Raw genomic sequence first — 18,628 nt, 5'->3', positions numbered from 1 at the left:
CAACGAGTTCAGGTGGAATCTCCGGCCCGAAAATGACGATTCGAGTCGGATCGGCGGCCTTGACGACGACGCCTCCGATTTCACTAGAAGCTTTGTGTTTCCGGATCAAGACAAAGATACCATCAGCAGCGCTCTGCAGAGCTCCGACTCGGCAATTCCGTTTGGTTCTAAAAGTAAAGCCGGCGAAGCAATGACGTTGAATAATCCTTCGATTTCTTTGACCTCCAGCGAGGATCCGTCGGAGAAATCCACAGGCTTCGGTGGAAAATCGCCCGAGATACCGTGAGTCGGTTCTACGACTACATTCTTTTTCTCTATATAGATTTTTTATATATTCACCATGTTCTTCATGTGATTAGCATTTTTTTTTTTTTTTTTTTTAGATTTGATGAAATTTTCCAAACTCACTTTTTGAACCAGAGAAGGATAAGGGGTGCAGCCGTGAGATTTGAGTTTTTTACTTCAGGAGTATTTTGATAATTTTGGTAATTGGGTAGGCTGGGGTTTACCCATAATAATTGGGTTGGGTTAGGTTTGGGTTAGAAGCAATTAATTAAATGGGTTTTAATGGGTAAATAAGTTTTATATACCCAACCCAATTATGCCCACCCCAAACCCACCCGTTTGACACCCCTACCTTAATCCTGCGAGTGCATGATTATCGTATTTGGTACCTTGCCATACAAAAAGAGGACAATGGTGCAAGAAAACTTGAGAAAGGATTACCAACACAATGGGCAAACCTAAGAAGAAATGAGGAAGGAAATGTGCAGCCAAAGAGTAAAATGCTCATTATGTAGAGCTCTTAACGTTGCATTATGTGTTTAGTAAATCTGAAGTAAAACATTTAACTATACTATTTATGGAAGAGATTTTAGCTTTCCTTAAGTATTATAACCTATTCTAACTAGCTCAACCACTGTACAAACCATCTTAAGCTAGCTAGTCCTTGATTTGCTGAGTTAGCAAGGATGCAATGGGGTGTTTGTTCAGTTGGTTGAGATTGACTTGGCATGGAGTGGCCTGTCATTGCATTGTGTATTCTGTTGCTTCAGTTCCTCCTCAAACGCATGGCCAAAGTATAGGGGACATGAGTTTAGGGATGGCAATTTCTACCCGACCCGCGAGTACCCGACCCGGCTCGACCTTAATGGGTCGGATTTTACTCGGTCCGATAAGGAATAGGGTCGGGTTTGGGTCTTTGAAAAAAAAACCCGAACCAGGTTCGGGTCGGGTCTGGGGTTTTATAAAAACCCGACCCGGATCCGACCCGACTCGGTTATATATATAAATACTAAAATACTCTCCTATATATATATTGTTATAAAACCTAACATCTTTCTTCTTCATTTCATTTCAGCTCACTTGCAGCCCGCCTCTCATCTGTAATACTCTCACTCACACAGTCTCACTCTCTCACTCACAAATCACAATCTCACTCACTCACAAATCTCAATCTCACCTTCGGCCAACTACCTAACCTCTCACCGTCGGCCCAACTCTCGCCGCCATCCCAAGCTTTCGCCGCCGTACCAAGCTCTGTCAGTGTCACCATTCATCGCCGGTCTCGGTTCGTTCTGTTTGGGTTCATTACGGTTTGGGACCTTTGGGATCATTAGGGAGTTTGGGTTCCTTTTTTTTTTTTTTGAGAATCAAGTTTGGGTTTGTTATTTCTGGGTTAGGATTTGTGTTTGTGTTTGTGATTTTGAAAGTAAAAATAAAAAATTTGAAATCTTTGTGTTTGTTTTTGGGTTTTTAGTTGCTACTCTGTTCCGATTAAAGAATATGATCTGGAGTTTTTTTTTTTGGGTTTCTAATCTAGGTTAATGAACATGTTCTCGGCGTCTTGGGGTTTTTTTTTTTTTTTGGGTTTCTGATCAGACTGATCTAGATTGATGAACGTGATCTTGGGGGTTTTTTTTTGGGATTTCTGATCTTGGACGAGGCCCACGGGGCCTGACGGGGTGGGTCTTGGGCATAGGAAAAAAACCCGTTTATTAAACGGGGCGGGTTTGGGTTTTTGGGACAGACCTGCGGGTCGGGCTCGGGCATTAAGAAACCCGGCCCGAACTCGACCCGTGCCATTCCTACATGAGTTTGGAGCGAAGAACCAGGAACGGAACGTAGTGGAAGAAAAGCATTGGTGACCTGGTCAACAAGTTAATCTAAGGTAGAGACAAAGTTAACTTGAGATCCTAATGGACAACCTTCTCTCAAAAGATCGATAGTCGACCTTAATGTGCTTGTTTTGAACATGAAAAACTGGATTTGAGGCAACCTCAGTCTGGGCACGAAAAACTGGATTTGAGGCCGAAGAAAGAGTTGAGGCATTATCGAAGTAAATCTGTAGCATATGGTGAAGAACAAAACCCAAATATTCGAGAAGAATGTGAAATCAGCTCAGTTCAGTAGTAGTAGAGGCAAGAGAACAATATTCTACCTCTATAGAAGATTGGTTGCTTCTTAGCAGATCAAAGTAATGGGATTGAGGCCGAGAAAGATAAATTGGGCTTGATTGGATTGTTGAGTTGGGTTTGGTAGGAAATCATCTTGGGCCGACCTGGGTTAGGTCTGGTCAAATCATATTATATTAATATGCTTTCTTTGTTTCAAAAAAAAAAAAAAATCTAAATGTTTTTGGTGTTTGGTGTAGTGAAAAATGCAATTTAACAAAAAAAAATTATATTGCTAACGGAAAATGTCTCCAATATAATTGAAAATGTTTTTTTTTTTTTTTTTTTTCCTTTTTAAGAGTAGAATAAGATTTCCAGTTTTCAAAAGTGGAAAATGTTTTTTAGAATATCACATACTCAACAAAACACCACACAATACAAATATTTCTTGAAATCTGTTTTCTAGAAAGTAAAGAGAATGAGTAATTATTAGAAAATATTTATTGTTGAAGCAAATAAAGTATAAGACTTCAAAGAACCTAGAAAAAGGAAAATTATTAGCTATCTCTCTGTAACTAGAGTTCATATCAAATTAACTCCTTCACTTTTAGATTTTGTCATTAAGTTTTCTATTTGAGTCTAAAATTAAATCAATATTCTTAGATCCAATTGATTATTTCTCCCAAAAGTACACGTATCATTTACATATTTACTACAATTTTTTTTTTTTTTAACCTGTTAAAAGAGAAAAGAAGCTTTATAACTTTACTGTTTAAAAAAAAATAAAAACTATTCTTTGATTTTGAAACTATAATAGTTTTTTTTACTTTAAAAAATTTATTTATTTGTTGAAATTTTGCAAAGTATTATTATACTTTAAAAAACATAAAAATTTAGAAAATCATATATAAACCAATAAACTAATAATTAATGGTGATAAACAAAAAAAAAAAAAATCAAACCCACTATAAATACTAAAACACAATATTTGCGACTGATAAGAAAGAAACCATCATTTACCTATATAAAAAAGTATATATGAAAATTTTTATTTCTCTAAACCATAAAAGATGAAATGACAGTTTCTTAAAGTGAAGAGGTAATTTGAGAAAGAGAAAGAGGTGAATTAAAGTTAATGCCGAGTAGCTTGTGGTTTGGAATTTAATATATATATATATATATATATATATATATATATATATATATATATATCTCTGTGGGAGGGTAAGGTCCGAGTATGGGATAAAGCCCATGGGCCAGTCTGAGGAGGTGAAGGGGCCCACCCACACATCAATGTTGACTCGACACATGGATAAGAATTTGAGGAGGAGAGACGAAGAGGCTGATCTCCCGAGGGGCCCGAAGAGCGAGCGTTTCTCAGATTACTTCGAGCAAGCCACTTACATCAGAAGACAAAATACTAGATAAATGAGCCATCACCTTCGTATTCAATGCAATGCACCAACTCAGCTGGCCGCATTAATGGAAGAATGACCCCTAAACAGTGTTCTCACGGCTTGCAACATATTTTTCCGCCTCCAGTAAAATACTGATGGGACAAGCATACAAAGGAAAGTTAATGATTGTATAAGTGGAGAGCTAGGATGCAATTTAGCTGATTGTATAAAGAAAGGAGATCCTTCTAGAGGGGGGACGAAAAAATGAGACGAAACACTAACATTGTGTAGCACTATCCTATGATTAAAACTTGAACAATCCATGAACAACTTGCTCTTCGACCAAACCCAAGGAAGTGTTAATTCTAAAAATCTGTTCTTCTTCCTTGAATTGTCTTTACGCATCCATCTAAAGCTTAAATCATACCAGTATGTTAAAGTTGACCTCAAAAGCCTATTCTTTAACAAATTAATTGTATTGGGCCGTCTAATCTAAATCCACTATTCTAAGTGGGCTTAGCCTGTTGGACCCGCTTACAATTACATTGCAAATTCACACTTTTAAAGTTTCAAAATTTGCATTCTTAGTCCTAACATTACCTAGTGTTTGGTAAAAAAAAAAAAAAGTAAAACCATTTCACCTTCTTCCATTTCATTTATATTAAAAATGAGTTATGCTCGTGCCATATAAAGTGGCACAATTACCACTCACAACTTACCCACGTGACAAGTTGTGAGTGATAGATAGGTGATAGTGGGTTTATCCCTCTACCACTCACAACTCACCATATGGACGAGTTGTGACACAAATTGTGCTACTTTACTTGGCATTAGTATAACTCATTAAAAATATAATATAAAAAATCTCATCTTCAACTACTTAAAATGATTATATATTGGGATTTGGGATTGAAAAAAGTGTTAAATATGTTTTTTACATATAAACAAACGATGTAGTTTTAACAAATTTAAACCACGTCATTTTGAAACTTATGAAACAAAATAAATTTTTTTTCCCAAACTGTATATTTCAATTAAAAAAAAAAAAAAATTCCCAAAACGGTTGGTTCCTTTTAACAGCCAGCCGAATTATATTTATGTTGAGGATTTTCAGAAACGAAGGGCGGAAACGATCGTGATAGAAAAATTGAAATGGAAAAAGGCGAAGAGGAGAAGCCGACGAAGGCCGGGTCCCGCTTGTGCTGTATCTGTAATCAGAGAAGGGCCGCTCTCAAAAGACCTAAAACCCTACAGCAGGTGCCTCTCTCTCTCTCTCATACAACAACACAAAGTAAATTAACATAACATGCTGCTATCTTTCATTCAAATCTCTGTTCCTACAAAGCTATATTTGAATCAATTTACCTTGCTCTCTCGATTCCAGAACCGCAGTAATAACCAGAACACACGATGTGAACTTTTACACCAAATTATACTACTACAGTTGTTCCTTCCTGTTTCATTATTCTATGAATTACTGTTTTACTTTTTATATTTATTAGATGTTTGTAATTAAACTGATTGCAAATTGACAAAAATATATAAAAATTAATTTCTATAATCTAATTTAATTGACTCTTTTTATGGGGAAAAAAAAAATAGTTTAATTGAAGGACAGTCATAATTGAGCTCCAAATTTTTTTTTTTTTTTTTTTTTTTGGTGCTGAAAAGAGATTTATCGAGTGAAAATAGTGGTCCTTAAATAGGAATAAAAAGAGACAGATGATGATAGGGCTGATAAATTTTGTGTATGAAGATATGCAGGGAGTGTTTCTATGAGGTGTTTGAGGAGGAGATCCATCAGGTAATTGTTGAGAATCAGTTATTCAAGCCCGGTGAACGCGTTGCTATCGGTGCGTCTGGTGGTAAAGGTGAATGCTTGTTTCTTAGCATATTTTATCGTATTCAAGTGACTATGTTTGTTTTTCTTGTTGTATGTTCTGAGTCATACAGGAGAAGCACTAGATATTTCTTTCATACTGAAAGAACCGAATTTGGTCATTTTGGCCTCGGTGTTACCTAATTCCATATATTTGATTTCTGTGATTTGCATTTGATTACCTCTAAATTTGTTATAGAAAATATTTCTCACGAATATGTTTAGTTAAAATACGTCATGTGAAGAGTGAAGCGACTCTTTTAGCTGACCGTCAGGCAACATAAGTGAGAGTTTATGGTTTCATCCTAATAATTAAAGGGTCTGACAAAATAGTAACATATCTTATTTTAGCCATGTGAAATGTTGTATGATAAATGTTTTGTAATTAGCATATACTGGGAAATATATTGAGAATGGTCTAGTTAGTCAAAAGACTGGCAATTTGATTTTACTTTTATCAAATAAAATGCTAATGCATGTAGTGAAATGCTAATGTGTGCTTTGATTGTACAAGAGTAACAATGTAACTGTTTGATTACAGATTTGGGGCATATGAGGATTGACCGAATCTGGTCATGTGATGAATCAGATCATCTCAATCAATACACTATTCAGATTATGACATAGGAATAGATATTATTGAGTTTGTCTATACATGTTGTAAAACAGTTTGTTATATATAAATATCCCTTGTAAAAGAAAGAGATATTAGTTCAATTATGTATTCCACAAAAATTTAGAGGCGCAAGTTGCCCAAAGATAGAGGCAGATATTGAGCAGAAGTAGAATATAGTTTAGCCATAAGGCTCAGTTTTTGCAATTACAGACCAATATGCGAATTTTAAAAGTTATTTTCATCTCCTCTCTGTTAGTTCTTCACTTCTTTGTGTTATGCATGTTGGTACTCCATTTTTGTGTCTTTTGTTGTTGATTATACCATAGCAAGCTGTTGCCCATCCAGCTAACTTGACATGACAACTTATCTGTTTTTTTTTTTTTTTTAAATCTCATTGCCTCTTTGCATATTTGCAGATTCCACAGTCCTTGCTTACATATTATCAGAATTAAATCGACGACACAATTATGGCCTGGATCTCTTCCTCTTGTCAGTTGATGAGGGCATTACAGGGTACAGAGATGACTCTCTCGAAACTGTCAAACGAAATGAAATTCAGGTGAGTGGTTCTTTTTTTTTTTTTTTAATAAACTCTTGTTCATTTTTATTCATATTGTGCTCTTTGTTCCCCCGCAAAGCGGGACCTGTGTGCTTTATGTATGCCCTTTTATTGTGCTTGTTGTAAGTTTTCAATAATGTTTTCCGGGTGATGTCACTGATATGCTTTTTTCCCCCATTCAGGATCTGCCTTTTGTTTCTTTTATTTAACATTTTGAATAAGGAACTTAATAAAGTTGTAATTCTTGTAAAACAATTGTGGTCATATTCTTCCTGAATTTACGAGAAACGTAGTTACCAGCTTCTATAGTTCCAAGTACGTGTGTGTTCACGGTCTTGATCATACAATATTTATCTACTCATAGTTTATTTATGGGCTTGCAGATACGAAGTTAATGTATAAAATCATTATCTTGTTTGTTCTAGTGCTTGAGAGTAGTTGCAGTGCCAGTCTCTTTGTTTGTTCATCATTGTTATAACATGTTGTGTGCCGTTTGAACATCACTCTGAAACTTTGACCTGTTAGTTTCCTTTCCCAGTTGTCTATTTATCTTTTTTGAATATGTTTGCTTTGTCATTTTCTATTATTCTGATGACTGACTCTTATTTTAATATTCCATTTTCAGTATGGACTGCCACTTAAAATTGTCTCATACAAGGATCTGTATGGATGGACGATGGACGAGATAGTGAAGATGATAGGTTTAAAGAATAATTGCACATTTTGTGGTGTTTTCCGACGCCAGGTATAGGACATGACCTCCTCTAAAATTATAGGCACACATATGTTCATCATGTATTTTCGACTAGCCCTGCCATTTATGCTGTTGGTGGCAGACACTTGGCTTTGTGGATTAGCGCTGGGCATGCACACAATGATTTGATATATCAAGCACAATTTCTGTTGTATAATTACATAGTCTTTAACCACAAGGGTTAATGTTTTATCAGTTATGAAAATTAAGTGGGATTTGATTCAATTGATTGATTGCTTTATTTCTAAGGCCCTTGATCGAGGTGCTGCATTGTTGAAAGTAGACAAGGTCGCTACCGGACATAATGCAGATGATATTGCAGAAACAGTTCTTTTGAATATTCTACGAGGTGATATTGCTAGGTGAATACATTTGTCCACTCTTCCATCTTGTTTCTTATAAAGTTTTGTGTATAAACTCATTGATGCTTTTGCTTTGTAGATTGAGTAGATGCACTTCAATAGTCACTGGTGAAGATGGACCAATTCCAAGATGCAAACCTTTCAAGTACACATATGAAAAGGAGATTGTTATATATCCTTGTTATTGAAATTCTCAATGGTTTTGAAAGTCTTGTAATGTGTTATCCTATAAATATTTGTTGGTATTATTTACAAATCCTTAACGAGATATACACGTATGCATATTTCAAGAGGCTGGACTATTTCTCCACCGAATGTATGTTTATTATTCCACTTCTCATGAATGCTCTTTTCAATGACTCATTTTAGTTTCCTTGTGCAGTTTATAGGACCTACTTAGCATGTTTCTATCAAACTCTGAATAGTTTTTTGCAGCTTAACAAGTTGCAGTATTTATTTGCAAGTTCGCAACTTTTCTTGCCAATGTATAATAGTCTGCAGTAAAGTCAATCAATTACGAGCTGGTCCTTTTTGTGTCCTACCTTTGTTTCTGTTAATTGGGTTTTCAATTGAACTAATTACTGAGTTCTTTTTATGGAAACTGCAGGCATTTACTCTCCAAATGCATATCGTGGTTTTGCTCGTGAGTTCATAAAGGATTTGGAAAGAATCAGGTTTTTATTTAGTTGAGACTTTCCCCAATGGTTGGCATTTTAGTTGTTTTATTAGTATGACATATTATCTCTCATGTTACTGATGCAGACCTAGGGCCATACTTGACATCATCCAATCAGGGGAGGATTTCAGGATTTCTACTTTTACAAAAATGCCAGAACAAGGGACTTGTGAACGCTGTGGCTACATTTCAAGCCAGGTAAGTTTTGCTTCTATTTCCATCTAACCAGAAAATTTTGGATACTTATATCTCATGGAATTTATTTATCACTTAGATTCTATTTGCAGCATTGATATGCATATTCCATGACCTGATATGTTTGACCAAAACTCAGTAGTATATAACCCGTGCTTTTGTTGTCTAACGCAAAATTCAAGCTTCACTTTATTTCCCAATTACAGAAAGATTTTATAAACATGATTTGCAAATTATAGCTCATTTATAAAAGTAGTTATCTGCCTATTAGACAAACATGTTTATTATGGCCTAGAGTGGGGAGAGTTTCTGCAATTACAACATTGATGGAATGCTTTAGTTTTGTTTAGCTATCTTGTGTGAGGCAGCCTCATGTGCAGTAAGAAAATATCAAACACATTTGCTCAGTTATGGCCTTTTTTTTTTCATGATACCAATTCCTACATTTGCTTGTAATTTTCTTCTGTGAACCAGCACTTCCTTTGGATGGGTCAGGGAATCAATTTGTTATCATTATCCAACATTGCCATTGCCATTTCCATCAGCTTCCCACCCCCCACCCCCCCCCCCCCCCCCCCAATCTCTTTCCCCTGCATGTATGCGCTTTAGGAATGACCGTTCATGTGAACATGCATGTGCTACCCATTAGGGCATCTGAGTATTCATCATCCTTGTGTTATTGTGCAGAAATGGTGTAAAGCTTGTGTTCTGCTTGAGGGACTAAATCGGGGTTTGCCAAAGCTGGGCATTGGGCGGAGTCGAGGCCCTAATAATGATCGTAAGAAGGGAACAAAAGAAACTAATGAAGCAAAGAGTATTGAGAGCAAGCAATGTGGAACTTTGGACTTCTAATGTAGCACGTATAGATCACTTAAAGCTCTCATGAGCTCAGGGTCTGAGTTTCACTTTAAGGCAACAAAAGTGATAGTTATTCAATCTCTTGGAAGGGATATCCACCCTGTTGATTGAACTGAGACCGTTGGTCTCGGGACTAAAATGAACAGCACAGAAAAAGAAAAGAAACCAATTAGAGGATAGCATCTTTCTTTTTTATGGTAGAGTTAAATTATGTGGGAAGTCTTTTGGTAGAGATGAATGGAATTAACATGGAGAAAGTAGAAACTCCCCTTTATTAGTTAGCTGTAGTGATTGTGAAAGTTTCTTTTCTGTCGGCACCAAATCATTTTGTGCAGGATGAAGTCATTTTTAATGGTTACACGACAGTTGTGGTTGTTTTGATTTCTGGATGGTAGTAATTTTATATCTTTACAAATTCTTTTTGCTAGTTATGCAATTTTGAACAATGTAATTTTCTATTTTGGATTTGTTTCAAATATTTAGCTGGGTTTTTTCTGTGGTCAATCTCTCATCATTTTTCTTTGCACTAGCAATGGACTCGTTGGTACGCCCATCTATACTCTAGTGTTCTTGGACTCTGGTTGGCCTCATTACTATACAGAAAGGCCCTGATCTAGCTATCTACCTCAATCGGCACTTAAACCAAATGTATCTGGAAGAGTGAAGACATTGCAGTTTTACTTCATTTTCGCAAACATCTTCAGTCATCAGTTGGCGTAAAAAGCATAAGAAATATATAGTGACAAGAATTTTCACAACTGTTGAACCACTATCTTTTGACATGTCAGATACAATAAATCTAATGATGCAATTTTTCACAACTGTTAACGTGATGGATTATGATTAATGATTTAAAGTAATCTCATTTGATTATACTAAGAAATTGTGGAAAAGCAAAAAAATGTGGTGAATTTTTGAGATTTTTTAGAAAATAACTACAAAACCCAAACAATATCATTAGTTAGGAAACGTTTCAAACTAATTTGGTATCTAGCAATTCGAATTCAGAGGACTCGATTTCTGGGTTTGTTATTTATTATTTTGCCAGCAGCTGAGGTGGCCAGAATGTCCACGTAGGCGAGAAATCAAGTCCAATGGACTCGGTTTCTAAGCCTAGAAACCGAGTTCATTGGACTCGATTTTTATACATTTAAATCAAGTCCTCTGAACTCGGTTTCTTTGTATAAAAAATGAGTAGCATCAGTTCCATCAGTTCCTGTCTCATCACTCCCATCCTACAGCAGCATCAGTTCCCCACAGCAGAAACATCACGTGGGCGTATCAGTCCTCCTACAGCAGCATCAGTCCCCATCCCTCCACGTGTCCGTGGGTCCCAGCTGGACCTGTCCCTCCTAGCCGTGGGGTCTCACAGCTTCTCTGTATTGTGAATATATTTTCTATATTCAGAAACTCAGCTCTTCTCTTCAGAAACCTCTATGAAACAACTTTCCTAAACTCACTTCCACTCACAGAACACTCATCTCACACAACACTCTCAGGTAATGTCTTACAAAACGAGTCCAATGAACTCGATTTTTGGCCTACGTGGACCCACCTCAACTACTGGCAAAATAGAAAACTCGAGTAAAATACACTCGATTTTATAATTCAAAAATCGACCCCTCTGAATTCGAATTGTTAGAAACCAAATTAATTTGAAACGTTTCCTAACTAATGATATTATTTGAATTTTATAGTTATTTTCTAAAAAAATCCTGAATTTTTTTGACGTTTTAACATTGCTAAAAAAAAAACGTGCTCTCTTTCATTCGAACGGTCCAACCAATGGTGCATCAAAACGCACCGTTTCGAGCTGCAACGACTCTCTTACTCTCTTATCCAATAGGACCAATACCAAATATGCATAGTCAAATAGTCCAATACTCATTTCAGTTTCAGTTGGGGGTTCTCTCTCTCTCAAGCTCAACCATGGCTTCCCCAGCACCGCCAAGCCCAGGCACAGTCGTCCAAAACCCTAAGAAATCGCTGGGTTTATTTGCAAACGCAATGAAGCGCAAAGACAGCTTCATTCAGTTCGCCGCCATGGCGGGAATTTTGCTCTTGAGCGCCAGATCGCTGGGCCAGAAGTACCGCATCAAGGACCTCGAGGAGGACACGTCAGCGCTCAGGGAGGAGCAACAATCCCTAACCGAGCGCATGAACAACATCAAGCAATCTCTCCTCCACGAGGCCTCTCTCGACCGCACCGGCCGCTTCGCCGCCAGGCTTCGCCTTCTCTTCTCCGATCAAGACTGATCGGAACCGAAATAGCGATTGTACTGTGAGTTTCGGATTTTTTTGATTTTTGATTCGTTTTGAGTTTAGGGTTTTTGCTCCTTAGAGGTCAGTGAAATGTCCTACAGATGATATATAACTATTTGGAGTCTAAAATCCATGAATTTAAAGGCTTTTAGGGTTTCTAAAATTTTTCTCCCATACTCTGAGTTAGCTTCTAAAAACGAAAAAGTTTGTGTGTGATTTTGGTGAGAGAGTAGGCTCTTTTTTTTTTTTTCTTCTTTTTTCTTCCTTTTTTTTTTTTTTGTCTTCTATTTTAGAATATGTTATAATGTAGAATCTTTGTCATTTGATGTTTGGTTTAGGGTGTTATTAATTCTCTAAGAAGATTATTGGGATATAAATTTGTCAAAAAAAGTCTGTTCTTTTTGGCAAAATTTCATAGGTATTGAATCAAAATGTAGTATTGTCGTCATATAAATAAATAAATAACAGAAGCTTTGGAAAATGATGAAAGTAAGAAGAACCAGAGCTGCCCAAGGAAGCTATTCAACTGTATGGACAAAATTCATGGGGCCTATTAGTAGCTGAATTTTCATATCTTCAGCTCATAAGTGTAGGTGCACAGAGCCTTCTGTCATTGATAAACATGTTCAATGAATTGTAGATTAAATGACACCTCCTCCCGAAAGAGTGAGATTATGGGTTCAAGACTCACCAGGTGCAAATAAATGAATAAAATATCTAATGTGGTTCAGTAAATAGGAAAGATGAGAGACACTACAACATGGTTGGAGATACTCCCTGCGGGTTCTTTATTAGATGCATGTACTCCCCAACTGGTTCTCCTCTTGGTGGATTAAAGAGTGAGTTGGGGATGAGATGTAGATGGGAATCGAGAATCCGAGATGGCTCTTTTAGAATATTTAGTATAACTTTTCATTTAACTTAGCTAGAGTTAGGGCTACATGACAGATGGCTCTTAATGAATGTTGATACGATCATAAAATAACAGTTTGAGTAATGAGCTCTAGTTCAATGGCACTACCTCCATTTATAATAGTGGGATGGAGGGTGAGATAGCAGGTTTGTGACTCATTCATGCATGTGTAACTTACTAATAATAAATAAATAAATAATAGTACTAAATAACAATCCAATTTTGTATCTCATTGGTGCTGAAGCTTGTTGCTAACTTTTCTGGTTTACTTGCTGAATCTTTCCAGAACTCTTGTTGCCCTAGTCTTTTCTTTCTTTTCAGAATAAGTACTAAACCTGCAAATTGGCTGAATTGACAAATAATACTTAGGGGCTGGCTTGTAGGATATTTTTATTGCCATTTGCTATAACCGATTATGAATGAAGCTGGTCCTCATGGTCACGGTATATATTCTATTGCCTCATGTTTTTGTTCAATTGGTCATCTAACTGGGGCCATCAAATGGATTCTTGATTCTACACTTTAAAGTTGGTAATTTTTATGGAGTCTATGGACTTGGTTAATCAGTTAATCTCATTATTATGTGAGTTGCAGGGCAGCTCATGTTGTTGTTTAATTCAATGTGTGAAATGAGATCATATAGGTAGGCAATCAATCTCATGAAGATGTAACACAACCTTAAAGTAGTTCTGGCTTCTCAGAAAGAATTGAAGAAATCACAAAATAAAAGAATATATTTTAGTGCCTTCAGCTGACTGAAACAGAAGTTTGTTTGTCATAAAACTCATAATTTTTACTGGATACGGAAGTTTTACTTGTTAATTCATATCATGGATAGAGTCAGGCATACAGCTAAACTATGTAAACTAATTAGATAAATCATTTCCATTGACTTGACCAAAATCAAGCACATTTTCATCAAAGTTGCTCTCATTCTGGGTGGGTAGCTGTCACAGATTTAGTCCCTCAATAAGCCATCACCACTTGCCTGCTCGGTAGTACATGTTCAAATCCGATTGATGAATCTCAGGAAATTTTGCAAAAACTTGTGTTGTCTAACAAGATTTCCACATTTGTCTATCAACACTAATCAAAAGATGAATGCCTCATGAACAACTGCTAATATTTGTAACTTTCTTCTTTGTTGCGAATTTTATATGTTTTTTACCCCTGAAAGACAGGGAAGTGGAATGGCTATGTTATCTCATCTCATGTACTAGCAGTCATTACAATACTTTCATACTTAGTTTGGCGTGAATTTACTACTTTCCAACGGTAGCTTTTGAATGATTTAAATTGCAATGCCTTTGAAGATGAAATAAGCAACTCGGTTAAACAAAGACTATATCTCTCTTCTTCTTTATAAAGCTTTGTATGGTAAAAACTGAGGGAAGAGAAAGGAAAAGAAATGAGTATGAAAAAGAAAAAAAAGAAAAAAAAAAACCTCAAAATCAAAGCAGGTCACCCAAAAAGCTTGCAGAATAATACTGAAGTACTCATAATTTTGATAGAAATGCAATCAATCAATTCCTCATTCTCTGGCTCAAATTTCATCCCAAACCCTCTAAACTCATTCTATTAATATTTGGAAAAGGACTAAAACTTGTTTTTTCTCTCCTTATTATTATTATCTTTAAATTATTGATACATTGAGCTGTAACTTCTGCATGCCCATTGTCTGAAAAGCCGTGTTGCATGATTATTGCTTGTATGTACTATGTATGGTTTCAGTGTAACATGGCCACTGATTGAAATGGATGGTTCCTGCGAACCAACAAACACACCAAACTGAACGTGTTAACAAGACAGATAATCAGATATTTCATTAATTTTGTTGGCTTCTAAGCTGCCTGGCAACTCAATTTGAAGTGCGTAAAAATACAATTATAATATAAGGTATTTTTTATTGAAAACAAATGTCGCGTTATAGGTCAATATGGCTCCTTAATGTAGTGATTTTAATTAGATACTAAATCATTCATCGAATAATTTTCTGCAATGATAAGTTGATGACTTGTGATAAAATTGTAATTATTCACTTATTAGGGGGAAGTCAATTAGCATGTGAGACCCACAAGGACAAAGTTTTATATATAATATAATAATACATACTAACCTTGGGCTTGTACTTAATCAACATATGAGACCCACAAAGCACAAGTTTTATACTGTATATAATAATACATACTAACCTTGTGCTTGTTCTTCATCACATTTATAGGCTTCACACCAACTCCCATTAAAATTCACATGAACTAAATTAACCTTCATATGCACAATTCAAATGCCACCATAGCTGAAACCTACCAAGGTTGAGACAATCACGCCTCTTAGGTTCCCTATTCACTTCTTAAAATCAAATCCCAAACTGCTTGCCTATTATACAAACACCAAATTGCTAGCCCAAGTCTACCACCAATACCCATGACCACCTAGAGTCATGGTCAAGTGGTTGGGATCTTGGTTAGAGGGTAAGTCTTGAGTGTGAACATTTATATCGATGACACTAGTTAGACTAAAAGACTATTGGTTCGAAGTTGCTAGTTTGCTAGTTCTCTGAGCGAGACTGAGGTCAAGTTATAATTCATTTAATGGAGTACTCATAACTCTTTATTCCCATCTCAGGTATTGTCGTATTGGTTCCTTAATAGATAAAGGGGTTAATGTAGTCACATCAGTGTGTGTATATATATATGAGCAAACAATATATATATACTTGCCATGCACAGGCATGTATATACAGCTTGTTGATTATAGTCCCACTTTTAAGCATGCCATGCACAGGCAACTGAACTCAATCATCACTAGAACATCACCATGAATCCAGTGTCAGCCACAATTTCGACATTAATCATTTATACATTCTCTAATATCTACACCAAAAATTCCTAACTGCTAAATCTGCCAACTATACCAACCCAACGCCCAAAGAGGAGGATTGGCAAAGTTCAATCGAGGGAGAAGAGATAAAAGGGGCTTGGGTAAGAGGAAAAAGAGAATGAAGTGAATAGACGAAAGGGGGGAAAATAAAGAGAATGATTCAATTACAATGTCAAATAAAGACCACCTCTTCTTTCTTTTCTATTTTACTTTTTTTTTTAAAGCAATATATATATATATATATATATATATTTTTTTTTTTTTTTTTTTTTGAGGAAAACAAAAATTTAATTGAAGTCATGGAACATGGATGAAATGACTTAATTGTTAAATTTTAAATAGTTGCAAAACATAATTGCAAGCTCTTAACTTTGGGGGAGTAAAATCCACATTTGCCCTATATTTTTAGATAGAATTATTGTTGTAACTATAATCGAGAATGCCTTTGAAACAAAAAACTAATAATTTACTAAGGAGCCTGTAACATCTAGCAAACTTTGATTTACTTTGGGCTTGTCAAAATAAATCCTTAAGTATAGAACAAGTGTTTATATAAAATACAAATGGAAAACAAAGTCCACAAAAACAAAAACAAAAACAAAAACAAAAAAAGGAGGTCAACAAAGCAAAAGACCAAATTATATTCTTTCTTCAAAATGCTTCCACTTAAATAAATCAAAGACTGGCAAAGCCCAAGTCAATTCCATCTGCAATAATATAGGAAAATGACATGTCAAAGCCTTAGAAAATTAAGATCATGGTAAAGTAGCATGTGACTGACACTAGGCGTAAGGTTAAAGGATAATGATAAATTGTTGCATGCCTACTAGTGTGTCTAGTTCAGAAAAGCAAAAGATACGAATGTGATAGGTTTGGTGTTCGGGTGAGTCACATACCATTCATATCTTCTTTTTTCAGGTGATTAAAATTTGTAAGATCTGATCCATCAACTGTGAGAGAATCGAATTCTAGTCATTGTAACAACTGGGAAATTGCCTCTAATTTCTTTTATGAATTAGTAATCCGCTTGAGTTTTCTTAGCAAATAAATAAATATATATTAATAATTTGATAGTTAGAGGAGAGGGAATTTGAACCTTAGATTTTTTTTTTAGGAAATACTAGAAGTTGCCAATTAATTGAATTACAAGGCTCTTGGCAAATAAAATTAAATTGATTACCTTTGAATTTCCTTGCTATATAAGAAAAATATTTCTTATCATAAAAATAATTGATATTTCTTATTAAAGAAGTGATAAGTTGAACTCCCTGTCCAAGGATTCTCACACTTGATGAGACGTAAAATTAAGAGGAAAAAAATAGTTTTTGCTTGGCGGCAAGGAGAAAGATAGCTAGTTTTGGGTTTTTTGAAAAGTACGTAAATCAAGTAGAATTTGCAAGACTTAAATTAGTTCTATAGCGTGAGACAAACAAAACAAAAAACCTACATGTGGGTGAGAGCAAAAAAAAAAAAAAAAAAAAAAAAAAGATGAGTTTTTCTTTAGCAGAGAGAAATACAAGAATTTTTTGGGTTTTTCTCTATAATGAGATTTTTTTTTTTTTTTTTTTTTGGGTGTTGAAAGTTGAAACCACAAAGTGTTGTAGTATCCACCGTGAAGATCTCAAATCAATTTGGATTAATTCTTTGAGATGTAATGTAAGTTGTTGGTGCAATACAATAAAAATTACAGAAATTTTAACACAATTGAATTGGAGAGCGAGTATCTCGCTCTTTTTAAGGAGATTCAAGCCCTCTCAATTGACAAACCCTAAAACTGGGCAACAAACCTCTTCCCTTCACTTTCCCACTTGCTTTCATGTTCGACTGATTTCCTCCTACGTTACACTTATACACCCTTCATTTATCAAATTAAACTCTCATATCTTCTCATTTAACTTTCCAACGTTTTTATTAATTATTTTATCAAAATATCATTTTAATACATGCTACTACAATAGTATTTTTGTGAGCTTAAATTTTGGATATAAACTTTTTTTTTTTTTTGAGAAATAATTTTGGATATAAACTTGAGAAAATATTGTAATAAATTTTATTATAGTAAATGTTTTCGAATTTGATGTTATGGTTTTTTGTTAGAATATTTTGTGAATTGATTAAAATTATTTTTAAAAATTCTCTTAATCATTATTGATCAGCCACAATCTAGTCTTATGTGAATTGAGAAAATCCAACAAATAAGTGAAATAACCTTAACAAATCCCCAAAGTTATTCAATTTTATTTTCTGAGAAAAAAATTATTCAAACTAAAATACCGATCCAACCAATGATTTATGCTCACCAATCAGTCGACTACCTATATATCGACAGTCTGCAGCAATCCTAGCTTCCTAAAATCCAATAGAGACGGGTTGGCTGTAGATTTTACCCCAAACCCAAATCCAACAGACCCGTGGACACACTAGGAACAGAAAACTTTGCTATATTTCCCAATTTCATAATCATATGCTTTTGATCTTTCTCATTTCAAGCCAGAAGACAACAAATGTTCATGTGCATCTCAATATATATACCCCGATCGATGTGCTAAAAAACAGAAAATAAATGTATCATTGAATGACTTCTCTTTCTTCCATTTCATAATCATATGCTTTTGATCTTTCTTATTTCAAGCCAGAAGACAAAAAATGTTCATGTGCATCTCAGTCTATATACCCCGATCGATACGCTAAAAAACTGAAAATAAATTTATCGTTGAATGACTTCTCTTTCTTCCATTTTAATGCTAATGAGCCTGTCATGCTGGTCCACAAACCTAATCTGCAACTAATCATGGCAATTACGTACTGCTCACACATTACAGAAAGTGGTTAAAAATTTTAAAGGATATTTACTTCATCATAATAAAAACTGGTCTAATAAAAG

General features: G+C 35.2%; 2 protein-coding genes across 2 annotated transcripts; both read left to right on the top strand.

Annotated features, from left to right (window-relative positions):
* The first annotated feature begins 4,826 nt into the window (after window positions 1–4,826).
* On the top strand, window positions 4,827–10,193 carry LOC126712523 (cytoplasmic tRNA 2-thiolation protein 1). The gene is made up of 10 exons (XM_050411875.1): window positions 4,827–5,047; window positions 5,547–5,661; window positions 6,702–6,844; window positions 7,470–7,589; window positions 7,848–7,960; window positions 8,040–8,132; window positions 8,236–8,276; window positions 8,568–8,634; window positions 8,723–8,834; window positions 9,519–10,193. Exons 1-10 carry the CDS (start codon window positions 4,943–4,945, stop codon window positions 9,681–9,683), a joined length of 1,074 nt encoding a protein of 357 aa, XP_050267832.1. The 5' UTR covers window positions 4,827–4,942; the 3' UTR covers window positions 9,684–10,193.
* A 1,362-nt stretch (window positions 10,194–11,555) lies between these two features.
* On the top strand, window positions 11,556–12,114 carry LOC126712522 (uncharacterized). The gene has a single exon (XM_050411874.1). It carries the CDS (start codon window positions 11,619–11,621, stop codon window positions 11,943–11,945), a length of 327 nt encoding a protein of 108 aa, XP_050267831.1. The 5' UTR covers window positions 11,556–11,618; the 3' UTR covers window positions 11,946–12,114.
* Window positions 12,115–18,628: the final 6,514 nt, after the last annotated feature.

Source organism: Quercus robur, chromosome 2 (assembly GCF_932294415.1).
Source record: "Quercus robur chromosome 2, dhQueRobu3.1, whole genome shotgun sequence".
NCBI classification, from domain to species: domain Eukaryota; kingdom Viridiplantae; phylum Streptophyta; class Magnoliopsida; order Fagales; family Fagaceae; genus Quercus; species Quercus robur.
The sequence above is the reverse complement of the archived record's forward strand: the minus strand, read 5'-3'. Positions and strand labels throughout refer to the sequence as shown.

Coding starts and splice junctions, on each gene's coding strand:
- LOC126712522 (XM_050411874.1), top strand. CDS start 11,619: ATGGCTTCCCCAGCACCGCCAAGCCCAGGCACAGTCGTCCAAAACCCT.
- LOC126712523 (XM_050411875.1), top strand. CDS start 4,943: ATGGAAAAAGGCGAAGAGGAGAAGCCGACGAAGGCCGGGTCCCGCTTG. Junction 7,590..7,847: donor GTGGTGTTTTCCGACGCCAG/GTATAGGACATG, acceptor TTTATTTCTAAG/GCCCTTGATCGAGGTGCTGC. Junction 8,835..9,518: donor GTGGCTACATTTCAAGCCAG/GTAAGTTTTGCT, acceptor GTTATTGTGCAG/AAATGGTGTAAAGCTTGTGT.